At 37.5% G+C, this 11,737-nt stretch overlaps 1 protein-coding gene and 1 long non-coding RNA gene across 2 annotated transcripts; one reads left to right on the forward strand and one right to left on the reverse strand.

Annotated features, from left to right (window-relative positions):
- LOC109823451 (protein FAR1-RELATED SEQUENCE 5-like) lies at nucleotides 6,680-7,846 on the forward strand. The gene has a single exon (XM_020389737.1). It carries the CDS (start codon nucleotides 6,680-6,682, stop codon nucleotides 7,844-7,846), a length of 1,167 nt encoding a protein of 388 aa, XP_020245326.1.
- LOC109824224 lies at nucleotides 10,449-11,731 on the reverse strand. Its single transcript, XR_002242559.1, has 2 exons — nucleotides 11,521-11,731; nucleotides 10,449-10,907 (listed from the first exon to the last, which is right to left on the reverse strand). It is a non-coding gene; the product is annotated as an uncharacterized LOC109824224 (long non-coding RNA).

Genomic DNA, 11,737 nt, shown 5'->3' on the forward strand with positions numbered 1-11,737 from the left:
GCCACATGCTGGTGAATCTAAGCAATGACATGAACTTACTCTCGAAGTCCATGATAGACATATCTCCCTGCTCTAACCGAGCCATCTCTAACTCTTTTCCGGCTTTCGCTACAGCCGAAACATACTGCTCATCAAACAGATATATAAAGGTCTCCCATGAAACCGTCATCCTCTGCTCGGGGGTGAAACGAAGTCGATATCATCCTCCCGCATCGCCCTTGAGACTGAAGCCGCTAGCCTCTACTTCTGCACCGAAATAACATTTAGCATATCCAAGATGTTGCTCACATCCTCCTTCCACTTGTGTGCAGCAATAAAATCCGTCGAACCGTGGAACTCTGGAGCTTTCAACTTTTGATACCTCTCAACTAAACGAAGCCAAGCCTCCTGATTAGCTTCTTTGCCATCAACTGGTGGTGCCGGTAGGACCACTGGTGCTTCTCTGATACTTCCTCCTGAATAGATGACTACTGAACGGGTGCCTCTTCAGGAACGGGAGTCTCTGGACGAACCTGTGTTGCTAACTGCTCCTCAATAGTCGCCATACGAGCTGCCAATGGTGCTATGAGATCCACTAAGTACTGTAGAGCCTGCTATGGTTCGGTCTCCATATCTTCCTGTCCAACTCCCTGAGCACGAGAAACTCGGCGTCCACGACCTCTTCCTGACATCTATAATTTCAAAATAAAGATTATTACGCAGTAAATAGGATCTCAAGCATGAAGCATATAACATATACCAATAAGTAAATCGTATAACTTATATTTCATGTCATGCTTAATTAGTCAAGCAAATAGTTCAAAAAATTTTTTTTTGTAGATTTTCCACGTACATATATATATAATACGCCCTCACTCATACTAGGGATTCCTAGCAGACTGTATACATGATCCTTAGGAAACTCTATCCTAACTCCACGTTATGACACATGGATGATCCTAAGGATATTAGAACTAGAGCTCTGATACCAACTGTGACGCCCCAGGTTTCACACAAGGCTGCAGTCCTAGATGAAATTCGGATTGTCAAACCTGTCAAGCACCAACCACCATGCTATGATAAGTTTTACCATCACAATCACTATCTCTCTATTGGAAACAATACATAGGTGAAGGTACAGACAGGCAAAAATAGAAATAAAACAACACTGGATATACACAAAAGAAGCATAAGAATATCAATAATGAGCCCAACTGGAATAAAATAGACATATCTCTGAGTCTGAACTAAATCTCAAATACAATGAGTCAAATAAACAAAGTCTTACAATAGCTCTCAACTCTATGAAATAAAATACTAATCTAGAGTCTGAAAATAATCAACTACATGTGTAGTTTTGCGATAACTATAAAATATAATGAATAGTTAAACAGACAACTAAAATGTCCCATCAACCTGTGACTCTCCGTGCGCCTGACTCGCTGCCTGAAAAGGAGGGAAAAACAACGAGCGTCAAAGCACTAGCGAGATCATCATTACCTCTCCCCAGGGGAAGGGGTAGGAGTATATAAGAAAATAAAGTCAGAACATACATATATCAAATCATTCATATTACTCTCTATGAATGAAAAACAATTAATCAATTATAAATACCCTAATCTCCAACACAAAGAAAAATCATCTCATCTCGAACTACGTCCGAGTGACCTGCTCTATAATAAGAGGATATCAACAATAGCTAAAACAAAAATATCTGTCGTGCATAACGGGTGCATCAAAATCTCAAAGGAAATACCCTACTCGCGGGTAATTTATCATATAAGTGAAGCTTACAGCTGATTAATTATCTATGTGTGCATCATCTTGTGCTATAGTGATACTTTTGTAATGCTTGTTACTCAATCGCTCTGTGACAATAGGATTATTATTCTCCTATTCCGGATACATGAAACAACGATACTATTGTAATACTCTTACTCAATCGTTCTGCGGTAAATAGGTTTCATCTCCCTATTTCCGGATACGGATAGAATAACATTATTCATATGTGTTTATCAAATTAACTCATGTCGGAAGTGTGTAATTCTAACACAATCTAGCATACATGCACCAATCTTGGTGTACGTGTCCACCTCTAAAATTCACCATCATCCCAGGTTTTTAACAGTCAAATAACATCGTAGTCTATCATCATAAGATCGAGAAATTTGATTGACAAATCAAATACAACCCTCAAAAACATGCACAACCAAAAACAGACTGGCAGTTGACCATGGCGGTCGACCGCGACGGTCTCCAAAGACTACTCAGGTCTCTGTCCTGCACGCGGTCGATCGTGGCGGTCGACCGTGGATCCTGATTCCAGTTTTTCAAACTGGTTGTGTGTGTGTCGTGTTCATGTCGTGTTTTCTTAATATAAACATGTCTAAATCTTCATAAAACTTGTATGCAAACATGCTACAGTAGATATGAACATCTGGAAACAACTCAACAACTATAAACATGATTTTATGTATTTGATTTGTATTCAAAACCCTAAAACATGCATAAAAGCTCAAAACAACGAATCAAACTTCTTTCTTTAGACTAACCACATTTAAAAAAAATCATCATCAGATCTTAATCACATCTGTAAAAACTTTCTCAACTTTTTTAGCATGGAAAGACCTAATCTTTATACATATAATACAAAAGAATTATCTTTTATACATAATCTATTTGTTTAGGCTCTACAAAACATGTTAAAATCTCTTTAAAAATGTTTTAAAAACTGGGAGGAGGATTAGCAGAGATGATACTCGCCTGGGGTTGTAGGAAAACGTGTTAGAAGCAAGGTTGAAAGAGATCCCCACTCCAAAAGCCAAAAATCACCCGAAAATTCTATGAAAGCCTTCAATCTTCTCCAAGAAATCAATCTAGGGTTTGGGGGGTTTGGTTGCTATTAGGGTTCTTAGAAAAACTGAGAAAAACGTGAAAAACTCATATATATATATATATATAAAACCAACTCAAAACAGGATAAAAACGAACTGCAGGTTTTGCGGTCGACCGCGGCGGTCGACCAGACTGTGATTTTCCAGCTCCGCATAAGTTTGGCTATTTGTGCATGTTTCGACTCTTACTCTCTCATGAAAGAACTCATTCATACCCAAAACACATGGTATTATACTCATATACCATTTGATGATATTTATCATACTAAATATTCACATATCATAATTTATCACACATTAATTTTATTATTCATAAATTATCGGGGTTTTACATCAACGTCGTCATGCTCTATGCTCCCATCTTGTTTAAGACTGTTGGGTTCTGGGATGATGCTTCTCTTATGCCCGCCATAATCAATGGCATCGTTAATATGTTTCCTACTATTGTCTCTATCTTCAATGTGGACAAGATTGGCCTTTGCAAGCTTCTCCTTGAGGGTGGACTCTAAATGATCATCGTTTGGGTAAGCAATACATCAAAATTTTAATTTAATTAATTATAATTTAGGATATTGATCATGGATATTCAAATATCCATTATTAATGGATTTTACATCATGTAACTGTAACTTTTAATATTTGTTGTTTCTTTAGATGTTCCAGTCTGTAATTGATCTACCTGCAAGTGAGTAATCCATCGATGCAACATGCTATTGTAGCCTAAGGGACTCCTGTCTTGTACAACCTCCTAATAAAAGTGAGTGAATAAAATGTCTAAATTTTATGGTTTGAAATTTTGTATTCAATTGAGTTAGAAGGTACTTTTGTAGCTGCATTTTTTAAGCAACCTAGAGATCTTTGCGAATGCTAGTGGTATGGATAATCATACAGTTGATTCTGAACACTTGATGCATGATTTCAGTGAACAAAACTGAGACAAAAACTGAGTTTTTAACCATTGATTTTGGTATTGAACAAAATTTACACCCACTTGAGGATTGAGAAAGTCTCTAAATCAGTTCATGTTTTATCACTTTGTATTTTAGGCATATGTTGTGAAAGTCTCTAAATCAGTTCATGTTTTATCACTTTGTATTTTAGGCATATGTTGTGAATAATATGGGATACCCATATAATATGAGAGATTGGTTCATTAAGTTGTTGCTGGACTTTGCATACTAACCTATTAATAGGTAATTTGCCAGTGTTGGGTGTCAAGAGACAAACATCAAGATGTGCATGCAAAGTTTCTCTACGTCAATATTTTGCTTCAAAATTTTGGTTGTTATTGGGATATTGGTTGGAAAGGATCTCATTGTGTGTATTAATTTTGTTGGCTATTTTGTTCCTACAATAGGAATATAGATGTTTGAAAATCCTTTACTTGCATCTTTCTCTGTTATCCTATTAGCACTACCAAATTTAGATAGCTATAAATATCTCTATATTCTTTTTCTGATGTCTGAATTTAATGTTCAACAAGATGAACGAGTGCCAAGTGAGCCAAAGAAAAACATTATGCAAGCAAGAATGAACAAAAAATATACTGAGGCTAAGCTCGCACAAGTACATTTCTTTCTTCCCATTTTGCTTGATATTTGGCAACTTAATTTATGCTAAATGACATTATCTTGTATTAGTTGATCAGTGAGAAACCCCAGATAATCCAAGAGTGTGAGTCAGGAAAAGCCATCCCAAATCAGCAGATCATCGTCAAACTAGAAAGGTTCTTGGAGTTAAAACTGCGAGGGAAAAAATGTGCTTGTCTTGTTACCTTGCTATGCAATAAAAAGTAGTATTGCGCTAACTTTGTATTATGGAAAGGGTGTGTTTGGAGCTTGTCAAGCCTTAGTTTGTTGAAATATTAATGAGTATTTTGAATTTTATATGGGATTGTGAAATTTTCATGGGTGAATATATGTACTCATACATTAGGTAGTGCAAATACTTAGTCAAGGCTCTAACGTCATGAGCTTGGATTTATATCCACATTATCAAACGTTACTTCTAGGTATACTCTTGTGGTAGTCTTTGATTAATCGATCACATTGTAGATGCAACCACTGTACTATCGCCTAATTGATCTCTAAATGTAATTTTATTATTCAAACGTTGTGAATTTTTAGTTTTTGTCCATATGTTTGCTCTATTGTTTGCATTCAATAAAATTTATTTCAAATCTTTCCCTAAATAAAATTTAAAATTTAAAAAATATTAAAATTTTACCACATGCATTGCACGTAGCAATCCAACTAATATATATATATATATAATATATATATATAATTTATAGTATATTATATCATATATAGAGAGACGAGAGATGAGAGTAGAGAGAGAGAGACGAGAATTAATGCAGTGTCATTACATAGGTGGAGTTTCGCTCTATGAACGGGCGATGTGGCTAGATCTCAGTAACTGACTGTTTTAAATGGGTTAATCAATTCTGATGTCATCTTGCCAAAAAAAACTTGCGTGAGATCCTACTGGACCAGCTCTTGATGACTGTCGAAACCGCAACCCCCCCCACTCTCGGTTCTCCTCTCTGTCCTCTCTCTCTCTCTCTTCTCTCTCGTCCTCTCTCGCTCTTCTCTCTCTATCTCTCTCCCCCCAAATTCCCACCGCCATCACCACCGCGAAACCCACCCTCGCGATTACTTCCGACAACAATGCCTCCTCTCCCGTCGACAGCCCCCTCCTCCTCCCGCCTCCCACTGTCGAGACCGACGCCGACGCCCCCATTCCGCCTCCCGCTGTCAAGACCGACACCCTCCCTCCTCCTTATGTCGACGCCAATGCCGATCTCCCCCGTCAAAGGCCCATCACTGCTTCCTCTCTCGCGCCCGACGTCGACGCAGGTATTTTTGGTACTGTCTTAATTTGGGTATTTTTGGAGTGATTTCTGGTCTCAACGTGACAAAATCTGTTCAGATTTCAATTCTGCTAGAGTGGTCTGTTCAGATTTCAATTCCATTTGGTTGGCCTCTTTCTTGCGTTATTATGCTAATGCTTGTTTTACTGCTGTGAATTAGGGTTGACTTAAATTTTTATGCTAATTGCATTATTATGCTAATGCTTTTCTAGGTTATTATGCTAATTGCGGATAGTTTCTTTGGGGGAAAATAATATGTGTGGACAGTTTCTTTTGTCCTCAAAATATGTATATACTGAGTGCTTCAACTATTCCCAGCACGATTGTAGCTGTTCACGTCTTCGATAAGCTGTAACCTTTCATGATTCTGGAGAAGCAAACTTACACTGGTTTTGTTGCTATTGTCATTTAATATTCCGTACTCATTAATATGATAATGTTCCTTTTCTACACGTGCTAGTTTTATTAGGTTTATATTCTCATAAGCAGTTCCATGCGTCAGTAAGAATTCTGTAGCTCCAGGTATAATTTTTCTTTGTTGTTCGTAATTACCCAAAATTATCAAGTCATTGATAAGAAATTTCAAGCGGTGGATCTAATTAGTTGTGCCATAGGCTGTAAATAAATAAATACTCTAATACTTTCGAATCATGAAAACAATTTTACTGCAGTGTGGTTATAGACTTGCATCATTAGTATATAATTTCTCAAAGTTTGTAACACAATGATAATTGTTTCAGGGCGACGAGAGGACAATGAATGTTGAAACAGATGATGTGCTACCCATTGGACTAAGTGAAAATGATACCCAAAATCTCATGGATGTTGATGGTGAATTGCATACAGCTCTTGTAGGCCCAAATGAGATGACTTTCATAGGAGAGGCGCCATACGAGGGAAAAGAATTTGCTACATTCTTGTAGGCCCAAATGAGATGACTTTCATAGGAGAGGCGCCATACGAGGGAAAAGAATTTGCTACATTTGAGGAGGCATACAACTATTACAATTCTTATGCAAAAAAATGGGCTTTGGAATCCGCAAGGAAACAGCCGATAAGTCAAGAAATTATTTCTCAAGTTTTTGTTTGCAACAAGGCAGGGAGAAAAAGGTTATCAGATAAGAGAGAGTGTGGGAAACTTGTCAATCGCCGTCCAGATACTAGAGTGGATTGTCCCGCAAGAATGAAGATTAAGTTGACTTCCTCCAAGACATGGATTGTCACGAAGTTTGAGGGAGAGCACCCAACCCATCTATTATCAAGCCCTGATAAAGTGTGGAATCATTATTCCCACAGGCAAAGGCATCGCTCGAAGACTTGCAAGAGAATTATTCAGAATTTGAGTGAAGAAGGAATGGCTCCTTCTACTACTGCTCGAGTGTATAATGTTGTGTCTAAGAGTTTTCATGACGAATATATTACTGCACAACAATGTATTGATCACATCAGAACTATTAGGAAGAACAACATTGGCAATGAATGCATATCCATCATAAAGAATTTTCAAGATAGGAAGGAAATTGATCTAGAATTTTACTTTTCCATAGAGCTGGATCAGTCGGGGACTATGAGGAGCGTGTTTTGGGCTGATGGGAGATCAAGATCTTCTTACTTAAGTTTTGGAGATGTAGTGGTGTTCGACGTCACATATAAAACCAATTATTTGAGCCTAACGTTTGCTCCATTCACAGGTGTAAATCATCATCGGCAGTCCATTCTCTTTGGTTGTGCGTTACTGGCAGATGAGCAAGAGGATACCTTTATTTGGTTGTTCACCCAATGGCTAAAATGTATGCATGGGGTTGCACCAAAAACAATTATAACTGATCAAGATGCACAAACAGGAGGAGCTATCAAACAAGTTTTTCCTAATACCACTCATCATTTTTGTTCTTGGCATATTGGCAGACATATTGCCGAGCAGCAACTTCCAATGAAAGCACAATATGGAGATGAGATTTCTACATATTTTGATAAGTGGTACAGAGCTAGTACTATTCACCCTTGTGAGGAACGATGGAAGATTTTGAAGAAGAAATTTAATATAGATGAGAATGTAGATAGTTGGCTGACAAGGATGTATAGATTGCGTGCACATTAGGTGGATGCATATTTGAAAGACATGTTTTGGGCAGGAATGACAACTAGTCAGAGAAGTGAAAGTATCAATGCATTTTTTTATGGTTATGTAAATACAAAGACTAGGCTTGTGGACTTTGTATGCCAATATGACAAAGCCTTAGCAAATCGCCGTGCATCTGAATCTCGAGAAGACTTTATGACATTGAATACCGTGCCTGCAATGTTGCTTCGACATCCAATTGAAGTGCAAGTTAGCAAGTTATATACTAGGGGGATCTTCAAAATGTTCCAAGATGAGCTTACTAATGGGTTATCACTTTTTCATGAAGAAATGCTAAAGGAGGAGACAAAAATAATTTATCTAGTAGGTGATTTTTCTTAAGAAAGAGAGAAATGGGAAGAAGTTACATATGACAAATCTAGAGAGCTTAAGTTCAAATGCTCTTGTGCACTTTTTGAAACCGATGGGATCCTTTGTAGGCATATATTGCGAGAGCTTAAGTTCAAATGCTCTTGTGCACTTTTTGAAACCGATGGGATCCTTTGTAGGCATATATTGCGTATCATATGGCTTCTTCAGTTGACAGCTATTCCTGATAATTATATATTGCATAGATGGAAAATTGATGCAAGACACAAAAACATTAGATTTTTTAATGATATGGATGTAAGAAGCAATGAAGGTAGCATGGAGCAGTGCAATATTATTAGATTGTGGGCAATTTGAGCCAGATTCAATGCTACCCTTGAGATGGCTTCATGTTCAGCAAATGCCATTTCTATGGTGGAGAGAATGCTACAAGATATCACTGTATCAGTTGAGAAGGAAGTAAAGCTTAATGACGTTCATATTCAAACTCTCAAATTAAAAGTCATATTAGTTCAAATGCAAATGTAGTATTGAGAGATGGTGAAGAAATTTTAATTCGTGATCCTAGTGGCCTAGTCAAAACAAAGGGTCGTCCAAGAGGTGCTAGCAGGTACAAGTCAGGAATTGAAGAGTCGCAATCGAAAAAGGATGTAAAACATCGAAAATGTGGGAATTGTCAACAATTGGGTCACTATAAGACCGGTTGCCCGAAGTTGGTAAGTTACTTGAGAATTCATCTTGTAATATTTATTTGCCGTTCAATTGAATTATTTTTTGTGCACAACTTATGAATGTTTTCCATGAATAGAAAAAGTAACAGCATTTTGGAGCATTTTGGAGCATTTTAGTAGCATTTTGGCAGCAGTTTCCCCATGTTGTTGGAGCACATATAGTTGGAGATTCTTGGATCCCAGGTTGCTGTAGTTTCACCAGATTGCTGCAATTTTGTGTATATGTTTTGTTCATTAACTTGGATCATTTTTCATGCTTTTTATATAGTTTCTTTCATATTTTATGCTTGAACTCGTACCTTGTGGGGTTGTATAGAGCCTGTAGTGTTATTGACTGGACCGAAATCTCAAAACTAGAAGCTATCAAATGCAAGGACTGAATCTTTGGAAAGCTTTGATTCCTTTTCTTGTAGAATTCTAGTCTCTTAAAAGAATTTCTCTGTTTTCTTTTTCGAGAAATGTTCAGTTTTACTTAGCTGTAACATGCTGCATTTTCCATATTCTTCTATTTTGTTTAAACTGTAGTCTCTATTCAGAAGCCATTACATGTCTCTTATACATTTGCAGTTAAAGTTTATAGAACTACTGGAAGCAGATAGACTAATATAGAGAAATTGGAGATCACAAAGCACCATGAGCAAGTTGTCTGTGCTTAAAGACCAGGAGTTGCTGTTTCCAACTGTTCAAATTGGCACTGAGTTCTCTAAGTGGATCACTATGCACAACCCAAGTCAAAAACTCGTTATAATGCAGTTTTGTGTATATGTTTTGTTCATTAACTTGGATCATTTTTTGATGGTTTTTATATAGTTCCTTTCCTATTTCATGCTTGAACTTGTACCTTGTGGGGGTGTATTGGAGCATATATGGCTTGTGTCTTTAAACTTGCCTAGCACTCAATTATAAATGAAAACTATTATTTCATTCTGAGTTGTGATTATGCAGAGCTTGTTTATGTTGAAAATTCCATTAGTGCCTCATGCTGAGTTCTCTGATACATTTGTTGATGTTTGTAACTCTTGGTGTGGTAGTTTGCGATGTGGTGTTTTTCTTCAAATATGAGACATGGAGCATCATCTGTGATGGTTTTACTTTTTGATGAAAGACTGAAATACGAAGGTAATTAATTGGATCATAGGTTCCTTTTCGATATCAGTAGGCAGTCTAGGCTTCTAGATAGCGATAGAAGTGTTCTATGGGGTTCATGAACAGAATCAGCTCAGTAGATGCAATCCATGTGATAGGGATTTTGCTTTCTAGTTGTGTGGTGGATAGATTCTGTACACCTTTGGTGGCAAAGTGAAACAAGGAACATCGCATGACTAACCTTCGAGGACACATGAAAAGTTTGTTACTGTCTTATGACTTTGGTAAATTTTATCCAAACTTCTTAATCTTTGAACTTAATTTGAAGAACTTTGGTTTTTGATTGGATCTCTGGACCTTCACTTTTTATATGAGGGAAAAGACAACTATCCACAAATCAGATATTAAGCATTCCTCACATAGAAGAATCAAAATAAGTACAAAATGACCCATATTATACAAGCTTATCCTCACATAGAAGAATCATCCACAAATCACATCACATGTTTTTCGCAATGGAGAAACCAACAAATAGCGCAACAATACATACTTGAAACACTAATATTGTAAACACCGAACCTAATACAAAAGCATAAATGGAGGAAATACCAGTTTCCCCAAGTTTCGCCTTGTCGTCATCCAGATTATGCCCCGACGGAAGTATTTGTTGTTGAAATTGAACTGGTGTCTGGACATGCCTTGAGCTGGAGGCTGAATCACGAGCGATGGCGTGCTTCTCCCATTCAAGCAAAGCCTCTTCGTACGTTGCAAACCCTTTGTAGGAGGCATTTGGGAATTTATCAACTTGAGATTTGCATTTCTCCCAATTATCGAAAATGCCACATCGTCGACCTCTCTTCACAATATAGAAACTCTTTCTTGCCATAGATAACCTGAGAAATTGTGATTTAAAAAGTATCTTCAACACATATAATTCAGAAGCAGACAGAAATAAATCATTTAACTAATCAGACCATGCTAGCAACCTGAATCAAATACTTAGCTAGAAGAAGTAAAGGTGATAAAGCAGTAGCACAGAATTTATACTCTCACAGATGAAGCACATGACCAAATACACTACACAATGTCACACTTTATGCTATAAATCCAAACTTTATGCACTCTACACTGGACAAAGATAATAGTCACACCAGATGCCTAATTCTCCTAGCAATGTCAATTTCAATGATGTGATTCTCAAAAGATGAACAAGAATACGCAAGTAATATAAACTGTAAATGCTACAAATCCAATCTTTATGCACTCTACACTAAAAAGATAATAATCACACTAGATGCCTAATTCTCCGCAATGTCAATTTCAATGATGTGATTCTCAGAAGATGAACAAGAATACACAAGTAATATAAACTGTAAATGCTATAAATCCAAACTTTATGCACTCTACACTGTAAATGCTGATTTTGCACTTGACCCAGTTAATTTCAAGTCAACCCCAATTCACAGCAGTAAAGTATTAGCATAATAACACAAGAAAGAGGCCAACCAATGAAATTGAAATCTGAACAGACCCGGACGGAATTGACGGCGTCGGTGGCGATCTCTACAGCGGGAGACGGGAGGAGGAGGGGGCTGTCGTCGACGTCAGTCTCGATAGCGGGAGGTGGGAGGTCGTCAGCATCGGTCTCGATAACGGGAGGCAGGAGGTCGTCAGTGTCTGATCGACAGCGGGAGGCAGGAGGAGGAGGGGGCTGTCGTCGGTG

This window comes from Asparagus officinalis, chromosome 9 (genome assembly GCF_001876935.1).
Source record: "Asparagus officinalis chromosome 9, Aspof.V1, whole genome shotgun sequence".
Taxonomy (NCBI): domain Eukaryota; kingdom Viridiplantae; phylum Streptophyta; class Magnoliopsida; order Asparagales; family Asparagaceae; genus Asparagus; species Asparagus officinalis.